General features: G+C 44.5%; 3 protein-coding genes and 1 pseudogene across 4 annotated transcripts; all 4 read left to right on the forward strand.

Moving 5' to 3' along the window:
• The first annotated feature begins 1517 nt into the window (after positions 1 to 1517).
• On the forward strand, positions 1518 to 5759 carry LOC4327884 (proline-rich receptor-like protein kinase PERK8). The gene is made up of 8 exons (XM_015773185.3): positions 1518 to 2886; positions 2984 to 3391; positions 3503 to 3589; positions 3673 to 3743; positions 3843 to 3919; positions 4031 to 4178; positions 5168 to 5329; positions 5409 to 5759. The coding sequence occupies exons 1-8, from the start codon at positions 2010 to 2012 to the stop codon at positions 5592 to 5594; spliced, it is 2016 nt and encodes a 671-aa protein (XP_015628671.1). The 5' UTR covers positions 1518 to 2009; the 3' UTR covers positions 5595 to 5759.
• Positions 5760 to 7236: 1477 nt separating this feature from the next.
• Positions 7237 to 8213, forward strand: LOC4327885 (zinc finger CCCH domain-containing protein 10-like). The gene has a single exon (NM_001401733.1). It carries the CDS (start codon positions 7292 to 7294, stop codon positions 7967 to 7969), a length of 678 nt encoding a protein of 225 aa, NP_001388662.1. The 5' UTR covers positions 7237 to 7291; the 3' UTR covers positions 7970 to 8213.
• A 2999-nt stretch (positions 8214 to 11212) lies between these two features.
• On the forward strand, positions 11213 to 14806 carry LOC4327194 (serine/threonine-protein phosphatase 7 long form homolog; annotated as a pseudogene).
• A 533-nt stretch (positions 14807 to 15339) lies between these two features.
• On the forward strand, positions 15340 to 19269 carry LOC4327195 (clathrin interactor EPSIN 1). 2 transcript variants are annotated; one of them, XM_015764844.3, is made up of 11 exons: positions 15340 to 15597; positions 15693 to 15744; positions 15870 to 15949; positions 16094 to 16172; positions 16252 to 16335; positions 16421 to 16566; positions 16652 to 16918; positions 17067 to 17197; positions 17359 to 17561; positions 17834 to 18449; positions 18761 to 19269. In XM_015764844.3, the coding sequence occupies exons 1-11, from the start codon at positions 15557 to 15559 to the stop codon at positions 18946 to 18948; spliced, it is 1887 nt and encodes a 628-aa protein (XP_015620330.1). In that variant the 5' UTR covers positions 15340 to 15556; the 3' UTR covers positions 18949 to 19269. The 2 variants fall into 2 exon arrangements, with proteins under 2 accessions (XP_015620330.1, XP_015620337.1); XM_015764851.3 differs by having other exon boundaries at positions 16432 to 16566.
• The last annotated feature ends 698 nt before the right edge of the window (positions 19270 to 19967 follow it).

Genomic DNA, 19967 nt, shown 5'->3' on the forward strand with positions numbered 1-19967 from the left:
GATTATTACTTGTTGTAATTAAGCCTAATTGGGCATTGATTCAAATGGTAAGTTCTCCCTCTGTTTCATATTGTAAAACTTTCTAGCATTGCCCATATTAATATAGAAGTTAATGAATCTAGACACATATATACGTTTAGATTCATTAACATCTATATAAATGTGGGCAATACTAGAAAGTTTTACATTATAAAACGGGGAAAGTAGCCTACAATATGACAATCAACCCTTCCATAGCATATAAGTTACTAACAAAATTATAGTTCTACGAGTATAATCACAAGAGTATATTTTATTATTTTGATAATAGTGTGTTAAATATCTCGAGAATCACAACAAGTTACTCTCTCTATTCCATAATATAAGACGTGGTTAAAGTTGACACGGTTTCCAAAACTAATCTTTAGCTTATTTTTTCCATATACTATAAGGTATATAGCAACAAAATTATAGCTATATGAAAGTAAATTTAAATCTCAATCTAATGATATAATTTTTAACAAAGAAAATTCATTTTATATTATACTAAGTGTTGGTCAAATGTTTTAAATGTTAAATTTTGAAATACATGAGCGTTTTACGTTATGGAATGAAGAGAGTATTATTAAGATATTAATACTAACGTGAATGTCAAATATCCGTATAATTCCGACTACCTTCCGTAATCCGATTAATTGTTAGACTGTACTCCATCCGTTCGAACTCCGTTTCTATCTTTTACTACAACATTGACTGACTAGTAGTATCGTGTGCCATGTCGAAAGCGAAAGATTTACTGTGCAAGTGACGAACAAAAGCACCACAAAAATCCAAGCTCACCATTAAAACCACCCAAAATCCGAAAACATTTTTAGCATTTTTAACTTCTATATGAATTAATCCACCTACGTAGCCACGACCATCAGTCCAATAGTTCACCCTCTCCCAAAGTGCAAACCCCGATGTTTACCCTCGTCATCGTACGCAGTAAATTACTCCTCTTCCGGCGCGCTACAGGATGGCATCGGCAGCTCCCGGGCGCAAACAAACCCCAACTTGCCTTTCCGTTCCGCCGCTCGGTCTGCTCCAGCCAGCGAACCGCGAATACAATAGCCGGCGCCCCGCGCGTACACGGCCCCGAGGCCGAGGCGCGGTGGCTCGGCGACCGCGCGCTGCACACTCAGCGCTCGCGCAGCAGCATTTCCACTCACTTTTCCGGTTTCCATCGCCCGCACCGCGGGGCGAGACGGGGCGGCGAGCCCAGTGGTGGTGACCTGGTGGGCGTGGAGCCACTAGCGACAACCCATGCAACGAGAAATACGAGTAGTTTTTTTTTTTTGTGTTCCTTTGAAGTTTTTCTCCCTCCTCTCCTCAACTCAACTCAACTCCCGATACTGTACGCTGCCTGCTGTACTGCTCGCTCTCCTCAGTCCAGCTATCTCCCATAGACTTCGCACCAACCCCTCGCACGCACCACCAAAGAAAACAACGTTTTTTTTTTCTTCTCAGGAAAAGAGAGAGAGAGAGAGAGGAAAATTATACTACTACTCCTGCTCTACTGTCCAGCCACGGACACCAAGGCAGGAGAGGGGAAGGGGGATGAGCAGCTCGGCGTGGTGAGGTGAGCCGAGAGGTGGGGCGGTGGCTGCTGCATTGCATTGGGCGGGAGAGATCGATCGATCGCTCGCCGGCGCTGGGGCTGGGATCTCGCGGCGCTCGAGGGCGCTGAGGAGGAGCTCTGTGGCTGCTGCGGCTTCTTGGTCAGGCGCCGGCGTTGTGCCCATTGGGCTGGGGTCAAGCTCGCCGTGATCTGGGGATTTGGATCTCCGAGGCGCGTTGCCCGTTCGCTGTCGGGAGCCGCCGGGGCGGGTGGTGGGTGGAAGGCTCCATTGCGGCAGTTCGGTGGGCGGCTGCTGATTGGGGGCAGCCGGGTGGGAGATCTGGCCGTCGGCGGGGAGCTGCAGATCCCCTGCCTACTGCGCGTCCACGCTTCGCTGCCGTGGAGATTCTTGAGGAGGTTGGTGGTGGGGATGGGGATGGTCGGAGCCTACGCGGATCCCTTCCTGCCTCCGAAGATGGCCTTGTCGGCGTACGCCGCGCCGATGGGGGAGTATGGCCAGCCGCAGCCGCAGCCGGCGCCGCGCCCGCCGGCCTGCCCGTACTCGTCTTCCTCCTCCTCGCCGCCGCCGGTCTCCGCGTCGTACCATTCTTGGCCTCCGGCGACGTCAGCTTCGCCGGTGAGTAGCCCACCTCCGGTCTCCTCTCCGCCAGAGTCGTTTCCGTCATCGCCGCCGCCGGCATTGTCGCCGCCGCCGCCGGACGCTCCTCCCCCATCGCTCCCGCCGTCTCCGCCGCCGTCCCCACCCCCGTCGCCGCCCCATGTGGAGGTGCAAGCGCCGCCGCCGCCGATGACAACTGACCAGCCGCACGTCCAGCCCCGCGTGTACCCATCACCCCCGCCGCCGTCTCTCCCCCCACCTCCGCCTCAGACCTTCTCGCCGCCATCGCCACCTCCATTTCACCCACCGTCGTCGTCGCCCGCTCCAGCTCCAGTGCCTGCTGCTGTAGTCTATCCGCCTCCTCCCCCACCAAGAATCGCCTCTCCACCGCCGCCGCGTAATCACATCAAGCCACATTACGTGCCGCGGTCATCTGCGAGGTCGCATTCGAATTCGACCCGCGCATCAAGTGGCGCCGGCAAGAACATCGAGATATCGAGGGAGGCAGCCACCACAATTGTAGCACTTGCCGGGCTTGCCATGCTCAGCTTTGTCGGCGCTACAATTTGGTTCGTCAAGAAGAAGCGCCGGCGGATAGAGCCTCCTGCATCACTGCCGACGCAGCAGCCAGCTCCGCCGCCACCGCCAAACTACTTTCCCTCTTCCGGTGGATCCTCGCTAACGTCAGGTACAAAACTTGAGCATCGAAGTGTTTTAGTGTACAACTATATGTGTGGATCCTAATTTTATCCATCGAACTTGATGCCAATTGTTTGTACTGTCAGATGCATTTTTCATATCACCTGGATATCATCCGGTCAGGTTGTTCAGTGCGGGGAGCCATGGGTATCCATATTCACCAGCTGATTCTGCCATTGGGTACTCTAGGATGCTATTCACCCCAGAAAATTTGGCAGAATTCACAAATGGCTTTGCAGAGCAAAACCTTTTGGGAGAAGGTGGATTTGGGTGTGTTTACAAGGGCATCTTGCCAGACAATCGCCTTGTGGCTGTCAAGAAGCTCAAAATTGGGAATGGGCAAGGAGAACGTGAGTTCAAGGCCGAAGTTGATACTATCAGCAGAGTACATCATAGACATTTGGTTTCACTAGTAGGCTACTGCATAGCAGATGGCCAGCGGATGCTTGTTTATGATTTTGTTCCAAACAATACGCTTTATTACCATCTCCATGGTAAGAATCTTTTATCAGTTCTAGTAGCCTTGATTTTTTTTAAATTTATTTCTAGCTTCACTGAGGCTGAGTTTTCTTAACTGATCACTAAACATGCCCATGAAATTGCAGTAAGTGAAGCGGCAGTTCTTGATTGGCGAACAAGGGTTAAGATTTCGGCCGGAGCAGCCCGTGGAATTGCTTATCTGCATGAAGACTGTAATACTACTTTCCTTTGTTAAACTAATCCATTTCCCTCAAATAGGATTGTTTTCTTAGTATTGCCCTGCTTTGTTCATCAGGTCATCCTCGGATTATACATAGAGATATTAAATCATCCAATATTTTATTGGATGACAACTTCGAAGCTCAGGTATGCTATTACTTGGTGTATGACCTCCATCGCCAGACACTTTAATGTGATTCTATATTCTTTTTTTTTCTTCTAATTTCCCCTCTCCAACAATGCCAGGTTTCTGATTTTGGACTTGCAAGGCTAGCAGCTGACTCCAATACGCATGTCACGACACGTGTCATGGGTACATTTGGGTATGTGAACTTGCGAGTATAGCGAAAGTCTCGCAGTTCTCCGGAATTTTATGGCTAATATCTGATCTAAAAATATAATTTTGATTAACAAATGTAGTATGCCCTCTGCAGGTATTTGGCTCCAGAGTATGCGTTGTCTGGCAAGTTGACTGCAAAATCTGATGTATATTCTTTTGGAGTCGTTCTTTTGGAGCTTATTACAGGAAGAAAACCTGTTGATGCTTCCCAGCCACTGGGAGATGAGAGCCTTGTTGAGTGGGTGAGTTTAAAAAAATATTCTGAACATTCTATTTGACTCAGTTAGGTCCTAGTTATGCATATATTCAGATTTTTAGCATGTGTTTGTTTGATTGAGATTTTCTAAAAATGACAGGATTGAGTGTTCCACCTGCATTAATTTTAATGAGATTAAAATGTAATATATAAACAAGACATTCCCTATAGGTCTATATAATCTGCTTAATGATTTGGTTGCTGATTTTCTGTTCCACAGTGCTGATCACTATACCTGTTGAGGTGAAATACCCAGATTTGTAGGTTCTGGTATATGCAACTTCGTAAGCCCTGGTGGCATGTAATTAGTTTGCCTTTTCTCTTAAAAACCAATCAACCTTTCAATTCTTTTATTTACAATGTTGCCAATATACTTCTAGCAGCTGTAATCTGTTAGTCCTTTCGTTGGCCCCACTTTCGTAATATGTTGTCTGAGGAAATGATATGGAGAGAGCCAAGTTAGCTAAAAGTTCCAGGGGTTGGAGCTTTTACAAAAGTAGGCAGCCTGATTATTCTTCCAGAGTGGCACACAAAAAGCAGAGACTTATTTAATGCAGTGTTACAACCATAAGCTGTGATGAGTCATGAAAGAAGCTAGAGAACTTCGGCAAGGACTTGAGCGATTTGAAGGACAGAGAGAAAGACACCAATTATCATGTACCTATTTAGATAGTTGCATAGCAATCATAAAGGAATTGATGCAGTGCACAAGTGACACCTAAGTATAGGACATTCCTTCTGGTTATTATCTGGTCTGAAGGGTTTCATGATAGCTTTTTGCGTTGTATAATGTGAACATAAAATATGCTGGTCCATCTAATATGAACAATAACACAAATAGTAATGTCATTACCGTACCCGTGTGAACCTATATGGACTTCTAATTTTCATCATGAGTTTGAAGCATTTGGACTGGGATTAATTTACCAGTGTTGTGATCTTAAAGCAAACCTAATTCATGTTGAAAATTTTCAGGCTCGGCCCCTTCTCCTCAAGGCAATTGAACATCGAGAATTTGGTGACCTCCCTGATCCAAGGATGGAAAACAGGTTTGATGAAAATGAGATGTATCATATGATAGGAGCTGCAGCTGCATGCATTCGTCATTCTGCAGCAATGAGACCGCGGATGGGGCAGGTAATGAACACACCCAAATTCATTTATGAACTAATGACACCCAAAGACCAAAATGTGATGTTTCCTTTGCATCTCTCAGGTGGTTAGAGCACTAGATAGTTTAGCAGACTCTAACTTGAACAATGGCCTTCAACCTGGCCGCAGTGAAGTATTCTTAGAACCACAGTCCGAAGAAATTAGATTGTTCCAGCTGAGAGAATTCGGCAGCCGAGATTGTAGTGACGAGATGAGCCAAGCTAGCTGGAGAAGCCGAAGAGATTTGTAAACATGTTCAGCACAAGATCATTAACAATTTTTTGGCCATTCTTTACATGTAATTATCTCTTTTACATGATTTTTTTCCCCTCTGAGGCAATTCATGTTTCTCCATGGAATAAAATTTTGCATTCTTTGAGGAGATAAGTAAATCATTCCTTCCCTTTTCAGTGAAGAGTATACAGATGTTTGATTCTTGGCATTCGCCGATAAACAACTGTATTGTTTTCGCTTCTTTTTGAGCAGGCCAGATTGCTGTCCGTGCACTGCAAGTCTCTGCGGGGATAAGGCTGTAAAGCTTATCAGTGGTTGCTTACATTCTATCCTCATGCCTTGTTTTGAGCACAAGTACAATCATTAGCGCCACATTTCCGCAATGTTCGAATTGCTCTGCATCTTATTACAGTGTTCGCTTGCCGTAAGAGCAGGCCTGCTATTAGTCAGCTATAAACATATTTTAATAAGATAAAAAATGAGAGAGAAGAGCAGCGGGCTACAGATCTGTAGCTAGCTGTAGCACAGACTCCAAGACGCAATGTGTGTATGATAGGTGAGACTATATATTAATATATAGTAAGCAACTATTGTATAAATTAGCTATTAGATCGGCTATAAATGAATTGGAGCTAGTAGTAGGCTATACTGTTAAACTTCCTCTAACGGTGGTTGCCGCGTCACTGGCGACGCAAACACCTGCTGCTTAATACGTAGATCATTGAGATTCGCGTGGATCTCGCCTCTGTGTCGACCGATCGGCCGTTGATATGATATATAGCGGCGACCACATGATGGGGGAGAAAACCCAGTGGGCGGATGGCAATGTCGCACCAAGAAATACGCGCACGAGCTGGTTGGCCTGGATTGATGGCGAGGCGAGCGCGGATGGACGTCGTCGCGTCGATCTGTCGGTTGCCGTCGCCGTCTCCCTTTAATTTGCCTCCCCTTCTTTGCTTCGCCATGCCTGTTCCTGGCCGTGTTTGCTGGGCCAAATCGAGATCGAAAGTTGGAAACCAGGGCCGCAGTATATTGTTGGCCCAAGCCCAGCAAACCAGAGAAATACGGATCATACGGTTGCGTGTCCTGTACATGCGTCGGCAATATGTGAAATCCTTGGGGGATAATAGTATTATTATTATCTCTCGGCAGACCTACGATCTTACGTAGCTTACCTTAAATAATTGTTCGTGCTTCTGGCGTAAAGTATTGAAGTGTGCAATAATAATCCGACTGCAGCTTGATCTGCTCGTATCTTTTAATAGCCGGCCGTCGCCGTGGCGACCATCGTCATCGCTAGTTCCCTAAAATTAACAGCTTGGCAGCATGATAAATTGATAATAGTTTACTCGTTGATTAATCCAATTCGTAATACATGGAGGAGTAAAGCAGTTCGCTTCCGCAGCCCGCTGCGCTGCCAGGAACACCGTCGAGATCGCGAGACAGCTCCCGAACGCAAAGCACCCACCCGCGGGCGATCGGGACGTGTCGCGCAGCATGCAAGCCGCCGCACCCGAGCCCTTCCACGTGCCCCAAGCTTCCGTCCCGGTACGTCCGTGTCCGCCCGGGACAACCGACCCAGGACCGGACCCAACTCGAATACGGACTCGTGTCACTTCTTGCTTATAAAAGGCAACGCATCGCCGCGCGCTCGCTCATCAAACAACATATAGCCGCGTCTCCTCATCTAATCCAACGCCACCGTGATCATCGATGGCATACGAGACGTCGTCTGACCACCAGCTTGCGGCGGCGGCGGAGTTTCTAGCCGCGCTGCAGGTGCACCTCGCCGGCGCCGAGGCGTCGTCGCCGACGTGGGGGGGCCGGTGCGCGTACGACGAGGACTTCATGATGTACGAGTTCAAGGTCCGGCGGTGCCCTCGCTCGCGGGCGCACGAGTGGACGTCGTGCCCGTACGCCCACCCGGGCGAGGCCGCGCGGCGCCGCGACCCGAGCCACGTCACCTACACCGGCGAGCCGTGCCCGGACTTCCGCGTCGCCGCCCGCGCCGCATGCCCGCGCGGCTCCGGGTGCCCGTTCGCGCACGGGACCTTCGAGACGTGGCTGCACCCGTCGCGCTACCGCACGCGGCCGTGCCGCTCCGGCATGCTGTGCGCTCGCCCGGTATGCTTCTTCGCCCACAACGACAAGGAGCTGCGGATCGTGGGCGACGACGCTGCCGCCGCCACGCCCTCGCCGAGGTCCCCGTTCACGACGTCGGAGGACTCACCTCCGCCGTCTCCGATGGACATGAAGCAGATTGTCCTTGCAATGCAACAGATGGATGCGAGGAAGGCGACGCGATCGGTCGCTCCAAAAACGGACATGTTACAGCAGGAGCTGGAAGAGGACGCTCCGGAACTGGGATGGGTGTCTGACCTGTTGATGTGAAACTTGCATTTTGAGATGTACAAATTATTTATATAATTTATTTTCAACAGAAATGTATTCTGTATTCTATATTCTGTAACGTAATTTCAAGTATATATATAGGCTTGGTCCTCGTGTAAGAGAACTACATGATGTAGACTTTTTATTCGAAATCTGTGTATCTTTGTGCCTATATATTTTCGCTCAAGTAAGAGCTTCGTATGTATCTCCAATTGAATTTTCTGAAATAATAATGAGCTTTTCGTTGTATGGTGTGGGTGGCAGGGGCAAATACCATTACCAGTAAAATTAAATGAGCACACGCATTTTGAGTACTACTATTTCAATCATTTTGAGTACTATAATACTCCCTCGTAAAGAAGTCGTTTAGGATGTCTCCAAAATACAACTTTAACCTTTTGTTTCTATAAAAATATTTATTTAAAACCTTTTGTTTCTATAAAAATATTTATTTAAAAGTGATATATGTATATTTTTATGAAAATATTAATATTTTTCAAGATAAATCTATTCATATAAGTTTAAGTTTTATATTTTCAAACTCATCAACTTGAGAGTTATTCATGATTTACATTTCCAAGGTTTTACTTAAACATTGTTCTAAACGATTTTCTTTACGAGTATGGAGTAAACGACTTACTTTACGAGTACGGAGGGAGTACTTCAGTAACAAAATTACATTCGATGAGAATAGTATCATTTAATGGTATTAGAATTTACTTTTCTATTTATGATTTTGTTGGCTTTTTTGCTACTGATATTATACATCCTTTGTCCCATAATTTAAGGATATTATACTTCCTTTTATCCTATAATTTAAGAGATTTTGATGTCCATAATATAAGACGTCTCATAATATAAGAAATTTTGATAATATCATAGTGCTATGAATATGAATTTGGACAGGCTTCCTACTTAGGTTGATGTGGAGCCTGTCCAGATTCGTATTCAGATTGATGTGGAGTCAGATTCATAGTACTGTAATATATTATTATGAGACGGATGGAGTAATAACTAATAAATAAAAAATTAAAAGTCAAAAACTGTTTTAAAAACTATGCCAGTTTGCCCGCGCTTCATCATATCGTAGGATGTAGACCATTTTATATAAATGGAAAAAATGTCCGTGCGTTAAAAAGGTTATTTTTAATCTTCTTATTATTATACGGTTTAACTAAGGTGAAATTCACCGCGGGAATTCGCTTGAACTTATTTCTTTTACAAAATCATGAGCTGCAATTAGGAGTCTAATCGTTTTAAGTTAGCATGGGAGTTTATTTTTTAAAAAAAGAGATTTCTTATATAACTCCTCCTGTATTTCCAAAAGCGAACGAACTTAAAAACCAACTTAAACATTAAACACGGATATGTATCTTCAAAAGCGGGTGAATTTAAAAACCGACTCAAACACGGATGACGAAAAGTACCGACAAAAACATTTTTAATTTTTATAATAATAGAGATTTGGTGAAGATTGCAAATATGTGGCACATAAAAGTCACACCAACCTTTCATCCTTCGATTTTCTGTCTTTGATTGGGTTCCATATTTAGATGGCGTGATTTTGTTCAGCTTATATGCTCACTGCCGGTTGGACCGCTCATCAGATGTCGATCTGATCGTTAAGATATAGTTCTCTCCTAAATAATATCTTCTAGCCTCAACCCCTCTTCTATGTATACCCACAATGTTGCCCCTAGCCATGAATCCAACTAGAAGTATGACTTCTAAATCCTAATCATATAAGAAACCTACCAAATCAGGGAAACAACATCCCATATAACTCTACACTCCAATCTTTCTACACTTGGATTTCGACACCACATTTAACTCATCTTTTCATATGGACACAACACCACATTTAACTCATCTTTTCATATGGACACAACACCACATGTATGCCATAAGGAAACCTTTATCTCCACGTGCATTGTTACTTAGCTTGAGTATCCTTGACCGTCTTGACCTTAACTTCTCTTAAACCTAATCCCGACCCATCACCGGCTATACTCCTATGTCCTCAAGCAACACCTGCACATGAACAACAAAGAAATTCCATATCTAAGTACAAGTTCGTACCAACTTAACTCATATCAGCACAAATAATATCACATACGAATAGAAACCATCTAGAGCTATAAACATGAAACAATTTAGAAATTCCACGAAAACAATCCGAAACCGACTCCTTCTCGGAGTTTGCCAATCTGACCATCGGGCTACCCCGGTTAGACCGCATGAATACCTACGGTCTGACCAGTACCCACTACCCGGTCTAACCAGCTCCCATTGCCAACAAACTGTTCACCAACATTAAATACTATACACCGTGTTTTCAATAAACATTTACCTTTGACAATCATGCCAATAAACTTCTACTATTGCCAACAATTCAATAAAGTTCATATTCATGAATGTTCATCATCAAGATTAATCATCACATGATTATAAAGGAACATTCATGAATAACTATGGGCCATTTTTTCCGTCTCCCTCGTGCCACTATTGTACTGATAGCTGCCACTTGTATATGTCTCTTCCACCATGGCTAATATTTCACTCAAACAGATACGACTTCTGCTATTGTTGGTCTTTTGATAGAGGACCGGCTAGTGCACCTCATTGCAAAGCTCCAAAACTCTCCGAGCAGAAGTTTGATCATAATCGCATCGAAGCCTCTTGTCGACTATAGCATCAATATTACCTCGATCGAAGTTTGGCCTCACGCCCTCATAACTTCAGTCATGTGAGTTTTGTCCAATCTTCATAAAAAAAACACAACGGAGCTCTACACATCGCTCTTCTTATCCAGTTAGCCATTTGTAATCCTAGGCACCGTAAGGTACATATGAGCTAAAAGCCTAAAAAGGAATTTTGAGTGCTGCCGTAATATTCACACATTTCACTAAGAATCGACAGCTCAACTTCAATGAATACAAAAGAAGTGTTTTGACTACAAGTACTGCATGCAAATATTATCACCGGTCTACCATTATCTATAAAAAAAAATTATCACCGGTCTACCTTCGGCCTAGAGATGCTGTGCTGTGAAATTCCCGGCGCCTGAACCAGAGCAAAAAGTGTTGGGCCTCAATGCGGCTGTAGCGCGCATTGTATGGGCCTCTGGGGTTATGGCTATATGGGCCGTCGTTGCGCTGACAGGAGGAGTGCCAGTGGTATCGAGCCGGAAGCACGAAGCTGCTATCGATACATCAAAAGCACAAAGTCTATCCCGCATGGGTTACGCCTAGGGTTACGGCTTACGCCTCGCCGCCTCCTCCCCAGGAAAGCAGATTCTAGGGCTCACTCTTCCCCTCCCAGAAAGCGAAGATCTATAGCTTGTCTCCCCGTCGGCCGCCGCCGGCCCGCCGGATTTCCGTGGCCGTGTGGCGGGAGGGGCGAGCCGCGGGCGTAGCAAGCCGGCGAGCCAGACTGGCGGGAGGGGGGGCAGGGGGGACGGAGCCGTGGGCGCGCCGCCAGCGAACCCAAATTTTGCTAGAGCCAGGCACCTAGTTCTCAAGGGCGCGTCTCGGCACGGGTGTAGGTAGTCCTCTAATGTCATCTTCCCGTAGATTCTCACTCTCAAGTCTCTGTTCATTGGCTGTCACTGGAAAATCGTAGTTTAAAAATGGAAGCCACTGTGTGTTTTGGTTTGTGACATGGGTATGTAGATCATTAGATGTTTAGATCAATATAGCAAGTTCATCGATGTAGGTTCGTCTGGAACGCTCGAATTGAAATGATTGTTGTCAAATTCATGTGAATTTTCTCTTTTCCAAGCGAGTCATAAAGAGGAATAGCCATGTTTTCTTTTTTTTTCCCCTTTTCTCCTTTTTCTGGCGATCAGGTTAGTGGAGAGACCCCTCTGCATTTCTTAAAACTTCGGACCTGCTACTAAAATGATCACACACATTGCATACTTCAGGGCTTAAGCCTTGTCTAACTTCTCAACACATGTTTATGTTTTTTTTTACTGTCAACGTCTGTGCTGTTTCCTCTGACTGGTCTTATGAATTTTTCAAAACAGGAACAGTACAAGACCATGTCTTCAAGGAGAGGAGGTGGTGGCCGCCGTGGTCGTGGCCGTGGCCGTGGGAGAAGTGCTTTGGCAGAAAATGATATGGACTTTCATGAAACCTCTGCACCTTCTTCCCCGAGCACTACTTCTGATAAAGAGGACAATATTGAGTTCACTTCGCAGCAACCTTGTCTTGTAAGCCCAGCAGCAGAGCATGTATCCAACACGTTACTCAACCCTAAGATCAACCACCGATCGGATGCAATCTTCGGTGATCAGGTTAATCCAAGAGCAATTAAGTTTTGTCATAGTTGCATAAGTAAACAAGTTATTGTAGGCAGAATAAACTTCGCAGTGCCACTGAGGTCATGTTTTTTGCAGGCTGTGGAGCAGTTGAAGTTGCGACATCACAAACCTTTAAAATTTCATGAGAGATACCGTCCTTATTTGAGGGATGCTGGCCTTCTTGGGCTCTCACAAATTTGCCAGAAGATGCCTCAATTGGACAAGGCATTGATCACTGCCCTTGTTGAGCGTTGGAGACCAGAAACTCATAGTTTTCACTTGGCTTCTGGGGAGATGGCAGTTACACTACAAGATGTAGCAATGTTGTTAGCTCTTCCTATTGATGGCCGTCCAGTTTGTTCTACCACTGATCATGATTATGCGCAGATGGTCATTGATTGTCTAGGTCATGATCCAAGAGGACCATCAATGCCTGGAAAATCTTTTCTGCACTACAAATGGCTGAAGAAGCATTTCTATGAATTACCAGAAGGAGCAGATGATCAGACTGTGGAGAGGCACGTTCGAGCATATATCCTGAGCCTTTTATGTGGGGTGCTATTTCCAGATGGAACAGGACGGATGAGTCTGATATATCTTCCACTGATTGCTGATCTTTCTCGTGTTGGGACATACAGCTGGGGATCTGCAGTGCTGGCCTTCCTATACCGTTCTCTTTGTTCTGTTGCTTCCTCCCACAATATCAAGAACATTGGTGGTTCATTGCTTCTCTTGCAGCTTTGGAGCTGGGAGCGCTCCCATGTTGGCAGACCATTGGTCCGGTCTCCCCTGTGCCCAGAGACAGACATTCCACAGGATTTGCCCCCTGTTGGCTTTCGTTGGGTAGGTGCGCGCACACAAAGTGAGAATGCTACACGCTGTCTTAAGCAGTACAGGGATGAACTGAACCTGCAGCGAGCTGATCAGGTGAAGTGGGAGCCCTACTTGCACATTGAGTCTTCAAGCTTGCCATTGCTTTGTACAAAAGATGCAGATTTGTGGCTTACACAAGCTCCACTAATAAATTTTCCTATAGTCGAGATGTATTTGCCTGAGCGAGTGATGCGGCAATTTGGGCTTCGCCAATCCATTCCACCACCTTTTCGACCTACCCTACAGGCGCTGCATCGTATTAGTCGACGTGGCAGAGAACGTGAGAACTGGGAAGAGACACATCATGAGTACATTCAGGAATGGGAAGCCCGCCGGCAGCGCATATTTCCAGAGTCAGAGCAGTATGACCCATCGTCTTATGAGGAGTACCTGCATTGGTACTCAGGAGTTACACGGCGGTATCTTGTACCATCAATCAGTGATGATGTGGAAGCAGGACCTTCATTACAGCCTGATGATTCCATTGATCTGCAGTATCAAGCCAAGGCTCCTATGATCCGCAAAGCAGTAAGCCTATATTATCTATTCAGTTCCTATGCAGTTTCTGTAGTTGATTGGACCTAAATTTGTGTCAGATATAAGTTGTCTTTGCGAGACTTCAAATAGTTTTTACAATCACTCCATGCATAATTTAACTAATATATTTAACTCGAAGGGTCTGCTGATTGTTGTAGGTTGATAAACTGCACGGTATGGTAAAGAAGGCCAAGATGGCCATGACATCCACAGCTGATACAACCAAACAAGCCTTGGTCTTTGAGTTTCTGCATGGCTTTCAGGATGTTCTCCATGACCTTGGCGAGATCAAGGAAAATGGTGGTTCCGCTACTAGTCCACATGTTGAATCAGCTGCCGCTCAAGACTACTTTTGCTAGAAGCTGAACAGAACATTGTTCATGCCGATCAAGAAGCTCAGCATCAGGAAGAGGAAGAGCTTCACATGGTGGATGATGCAACAATGACCCTCGAGCCTATGGATGAGGAGGATAATGGTTTCAACAATGTCATCTGCCCATGTCCTTCACTGGAGTTGGAGGAACACAGTCACTCAGCTACACCAGCCATCGATGAGTGTGATACAGCCACTCCTGCTCCAGGCTCTGCAATCCCACAGCAAAGCACTAGTGTTGATCAAGATGGACATCTGGAAAATCCTAACGAAATGGGCCAGATTGAACTAATGGTGGAACCTATGTATGTGGATCACAATGATTCCAACAATGTGCTCTCATCCAGCACGTCAGCTCAGGCGCTGTTGGAGAATTGTGAAGTAGCAGAGGCAGTCAATGAAAATGTCGATCCAGCCACCCAAGTTACTGGCTCATCTACCCCAGAACAGGGCACGGATGTCATAGTAGATGCTGAACAAGAAAACCCAGCCACAACAGAGGGCAACTAACTTCAATGCCGTCCCCTCGTCTGCAAAGGTGACAGGCGATTCTGATTTCTCCCCTTATGGACCAATTCGTGCCACCTATGTATAGTGCTTAGATGCCGTTGTCCGAAGGTTCAGCATATTGCTGACATATTGCCCTGGTTGTTTGACCATGATGGGCTCCACTGGAAATTTTAGCCGTAATTACTGATGTAGCTTACATATCTCTTGCTTTCCAAAGTCATTACACTTATCATTATCAACATTTTTGGTTTTTTTTTGTTTTTGAACATGCATTCGATTTTCAATTGGAACTTAACGCTGCCAATGCATATACTATGTTCTTATACAAAGAACAAGAAAAAGAAAAGGTTGGAGGTAGGTAATGGCGTAACTAGTTGGGCCACGCACGGCGAAACTAGTATATGATGCCAATGCCATGATGGTCAATATTGCTTTCATATTAAAGTTTTTTTTACATTTTGAGTTGATTTTTTAAAAGTCAAGATGAAAGGGGAGACCACAGTTGAAAGTTTCATATGATTTGAGTTGGAAGTTTTATGATTTAAGTTGAAATTTTCATATTAAATAAGTGCTATGAAAGGGAAAAGAAGTGTGGCTGTGTGCTAGGCGAGGCGCTAGCAATCTCGTGGGGGAAGCGAAGAGAGGCCCAAACCGCTGGTTGCCTGCTTGGCCCATGGGTTTGAGAAGACCATGGGCTCGAGCGGCCCAAGACCATGGACTTGAGGAAGGAGTCGTAGTCGTCGTATCTTGATGACACGTGCGACCGGCCCGCGCGCTCGTCGTTATTCCGCGGCGCCATCTTCCTCTCTCCTCCGCCCTACGCGTCGCCCCGCCTCGCCTGGCCTTCCCCGCGCATCCTGCACGGAGCCCTAGGAGGCTAGGAGAGGAAGAAGAACACGCGCGCGGGGGGATAGTGGATAGCCGAAGCAACTCGATCGATCTGTGGCCGCGATCGTAGCTCTCTTCTTGGTCCGATCTCGTCTCTCCCGGCATGGATTTCAGGAAGGTGCTCGACCAGACCGTCCGGGAGATGTAAGAATCAGAATTTTTATTTCTCCTTCTCCGCCCCTTTTCTCCTCCTGGTGTACTCCTATCTTGTAAAGATATTTTTCTTCTTGTACTTTCAGAAGGAGGGAGGTAAATCTTAAGGTGCTCAAGGTGCCGGAAATCGAGCAGAAGGTCAAAATTTCTTTCGATTTTGCCGTCAAGAGTCAAAATTTGGAATTTTGGGTGGTCAGATGGTTTGCTATTTACCTGGATTTTGTGATTGGCGATTGAAGTTTTTTCCCCGATCTCGTATGCAGGTTCTTGATGCCACCAGCGACGAGCCGTGGGGGCCGCATGGTTCCGATTTGGCAGATATCGCCAGGGCCACCAAGAGCTAGTGAGTAGCTCAAAGCTAAAAAAAAAAATCAGAACTTATTTCCCATTTGTTTATGAGAATCTAGCGTGTTTCAGTTTACGACTTGGGGGCGTTGCACATTTTGATTGTTCGCATAATCCCATTGCTTTCTTGTTTCTTTTCCAGCGGTGATAGCGAAATTATAATGAATGTGTTATGGCAACGCCTGGGGAACACACTTGCGAATTGGCGTCACGTGTATAAGGTAATAAGATAGGATTGATTGTGCAGTGATGTGCTGTTTGGATTGATTCCTTAATAACAGGATGTTTCAATCATTACAGGCGTTGGCTGTGATCGAGTACCTTCTAGCTAATGGCACCGAACGTGCAGCTGATGGCATTGTTGACAATAGCTCACGAATTGCAGTATGGGTCCTTCGCTAGTTTTTCTAGACATTGATATTTCATTGTTTATAGTACTTGTCGTCTGATGCTGATTTCTTTTGGGAAGAAACTCACAAGATTTGAGTATTTGGAGCCTAATGGAAAAGATGTTGGGCTCAATGTGCGTAAGAAGGCTGAAGCTGTTCTAGCAATTTTGGATGACAGGGAGAAGCTTCAAGAGGTCAGAGAGAAGGCTGCCGTTACTAGAGACAAGTAAGACATTCTGTAGCCCATTAGCGACATTATTGCATTTCTTGTACATTTGATGCTTACTTCTTTTCATGAACCATTGGTCTAGGTATTTTGGCTTATCATCAACTGGAATAACGCACAAATCGAGCGCAGCATCATTTGGCAGTGGCAGCTACTCATCTGGTAGCCACTATGGGAGCACAGGAGGTTCAAGGGAGGTGGGATCATTCAAGGATATACACACAGGCACAGAATGGAAAAAGAACAAGAAGGAAACAGTGTCAAACTACAGCAGCAATAGAGAAGGGTCTAAAGAAATTACTAACAGTGCAACCAGTTATAAGTCAAAAAAGAGTGAAAGGCATGGTAGAAGGTACCTCCCAGTTCTACTCCGTCTTTTTCAGGTTTTACCATCAACAATAGATAGTAGTGGTGCCTTGAAATTATCAAGTTATTGAGCAATGACTTTGGAATCCAATCTTAAGTTACTAAATCTGATACTTTTACTGTGTGCATGAAAGAAATCAAAATTCCTTAACATTACACTCGAAGTTATCTGCAAATATTAGCACCACATCTGAAGCCCCAAGCTCAAAGAAAGGGGAAAATGAGGATGATGATGATTTCAACCCACGAGGATTTTCTACATCTAGTAAGTATTTATCTGCAGTATCTTAAATATTCATTTGCATTTATGATTACAATGGTTTACCTTTTTGTTGCACACGTAAAGTTCTAAGGATTTATTCTTGTTTGACCATAGTCATCATGTTGCCATCTGGAAATTCACTTGGCTGTATGTTTGGAACTCAGCTGGAACAGGTACCACAAGATCTAATCACCTGGATCTCTTTGGTCCAAGCTTGATGGATGATCTTGTTGATTCTACTACATCCACTTCAACAGCAACGCCAAATGTTAGCACACCTGCTGTGCCAGAGGTTGATTTATTTGCAGATGCAGCTTTCCAATCAGCCAATGCTCCATTGGAGGCAGCAACGGTTTCTCACACTCAGGTTTATACTTTACTAATAGCCTTTTTTTTACCATGATTCATTTTTCATATCCCTAAATGTCTGTGAGAACTACTTACTCAAATATGTTACCAAGAAAGTGGAAAAATACCCCCCTTAAGATTCATAATTTGCATGAACTATATTGTTGAAACTTGAAACTTCATTCATTATATGTTTCCGTCCATGTATTTTCAAATAAAATACTTGGGGAATTCGAAATACATGAGTTCATTATTCTACAACTCATTATTTATTTTCAAATTTCAATGTAGGACAAAATTGATTTGTTTGCTGGCAGACTGTCTTCTGCTGATTCATTTACTTCAGACACAGAGTTCTCAGTACGCGGTAGTCCTAACAAGTCATCGGAGAAAAAAATGTCTTCCGTTGTGCATCCTTCTACTTCTGCTTTTGATCCCTTCAAACAATCTTTTGCCACCTCATTTCCTTCAGATTCAGAGTTCTCAGTTCATGATCCGACAAGCAAATCTTCTCAAGGAAAAACTCCCACACCAGAACATTCAAGTACAGCAGCTTTTGATCCTTTTGCTGCAATTCCACTGAAGAGTTTTGATGGATCCGAATCTTTTGGAACATTTTCTTCGAACACAGCCTCAAACATTACTGAACTGCCACGGGATTCTTCTGGGGGTCCCAAAAGTTCTGACCATGGTCCTTTGGAGGATGCCAATTTTGATGCCTTCACTTCACACTTGGGATCTTCCACAACAAGTGCAACTGAGTCCATGAATAAGCCCATCAAAAAGCTTGGGCAGGACTCGATGTCAGCATCAAAATCAGTTGCAAAGAAAGAAACTTTTCAGGTCAAATCTGGCATATGGGCTGACTCTTTGAGCCGAGGATTGATTGATTTGAATATAACTTCGTGTAAGTATTTTTGCACTTTTTCCTGTCATGCATGTAGTTCAAGTTCGGTAGATGCAAAGTAGCAAACATAAATTGTAATATGTATGTCCGAATTTGCAAGGTTCAATTCATTTTAGATAATGGATAGAAATTCGGCCTCTATAAAAGTAAAAGATTCCTAGTGAACTGTATATTAGATTATTAGTATCCTTACAATAAAACACAAGCATAAGAATAGGAAGGGTCATCAAGCACAACTCAAAAGGCTAATTATCCTAGGTGCTAAAAAGGAAGACGCATCATAGCTCATACTGTATTGTTGTAATATGCAGCACAAAAGAAGGTCGATCTCTCCGATGTTGGGATTGTCGGACCGCTGAGCGGCGGATCTGAGGATAAAGGCCCGGGGGCGACGATGGGCACAGCACCAGGCCTTGTCAGTTCTAGTTTTCCATCTAAAACAGAAACATCCAGTGGAAGCGGTCATTTTCAGCACCAACAGTTTGGAAGCTTTAAGTGATTTTTATCCAGGATATGTCTTTTGTTCTATGGTTCTTGCAGAGTACTTCTTGGAGCATTCGTACAGCTCCATGCCTATAAGAGTAAACGTGTATATAGCTACCAAACTCTGTGCGATGATCAGGAGACGTGTTGCCAACTAACCAGCATCTTCTCTGCCCTTGAGGCATTAATATTTTTTTACTTATGGCGAAATGGATATGTTTTGTGTACATGAGTAAAGAACCAATGCCATGGTAGCAATTGTAAAAAGGGTTCATCAATTATGTGTGATACACGCTCATATGAATTTTGAAAAATGAATAACGCAAAGCATTCTGGATGCTGGCAGTGGCAAATGTTTTTTTTAGCGAAACAGTACTTGGTGTGCCCTTTTCATTGATACAGCGGGAAAAAAAAACTGTACCAAAGCCAAAACTTTACAGAAAGAAAAATACTAGGGATGATCTGTGTTTGGCTACTGCCAAGACCCAAGATTTGCCCGCCTTCCTAATTTTCGCCGCTAGGGACCGTGCTAAGAGTTCTTTATGTTGAAACACTCTGTGAAAGAGCATGTAGCCTAGTGGTTGCAGTGACTTAAGTAGCATCCGAAGGTTCTGAGTTCAAATCGTTCTTAACTTAAAAAAAAAAAAAAGGCACCCCAAGGTCCTGAGTTCAAATCTCCGTAACTAAGTTCCTATTTTTTTAAAAAAAAACTGAATATATCTGGTTGGATATAGAAGTCGGGTAAAAAAACTTTTAAAAAAAATGTTGAAACACTCTGATTCCTTTCTTTCCATATCTCCTAAGCAACACGGACGGTGGAGACTCTTTTCTTAGTCATCTCTAAGGTACTGGCCAACGTTGTCATATCTTTCTTTCCATATCTCCTAAGCAACACGGTGGAGACTCTTTTCCTAGTCATCTTTGAGGTACTAGCCAACATTGTCCACCAAGTATGGATCAAATATTTCCATATCTCCTAAGCAACACGGAGGAGACTCTTTTCCTAGGCATCTCTGAGGTACTAGCTAACGTTGT

The sequence above is a fragment of the Oryza sativa genome, chromosome 1 (assembly GCF_034140825.1).
Source record: "Oryza sativa Japonica Group chromosome 1, ASM3414082v1".
NCBI lineage: Eukaryota > Viridiplantae > Streptophyta > Magnoliopsida > Poales > Poaceae > Oryza > Oryza sativa.

What these genes read in the sequence shown, in the direction of transcription:
- LOC4327884 (XM_015773185.3), top strand. Translation starts at nt 2,010, where the DNA reads ATGGGGATGGTCGGAGCCTACGCGGATCCCTTCCTGCCTCCGAAGATG. An exon ending in GCTTTATTACCATCTCCATG is followed by an intron (nt 3,392 to 3,502) that starts GTAAGAATCTTT and finishes ATGAAATTGCAG; the next exon opens with TAAGTGAAGCGGCAGTTCTT. An exon ending in ATGACAACTTCGAAGCTCAG is followed by an intron (nt 3,744 to 3,842) that starts GTATGCTATTAC and finishes CAACAATGCCAG; the next exon opens with GTTTCTGATTTTGGACTTGC.
- LOC4327885 (NM_001401733.1), top strand. Translation starts at nt 7,292, where the DNA reads ATGGCATACGAGACGTCGTCTGACCACCAGCTTGCGGCGGCGGCGGAG.
- LOC4327195 (XM_015764844.3), top strand. Translation starts at nt 15,557, where the DNA reads ATGGATTTCAGGAAGGTGCTCGACCAGACCGTCCGGGAGAT. An exon ending in GCCAGGGCCACCAAGAGCTA is followed by an intron (nt 15,950 to 16,093) that starts GTGAGTAGCTCA and finishes TTTCTTTTCCAG; the next exon opens with CGGTGATAGCGAAATTATAA. An exon ending in GCTGCCGTTACTAGAGACAA is followed by an intron (nt 16,567 to 16,651) that starts GTAAGACATTCT and finishes CCATTGGTCTAG; the next exon opens with GTATTTTGGCTTATCATCAA.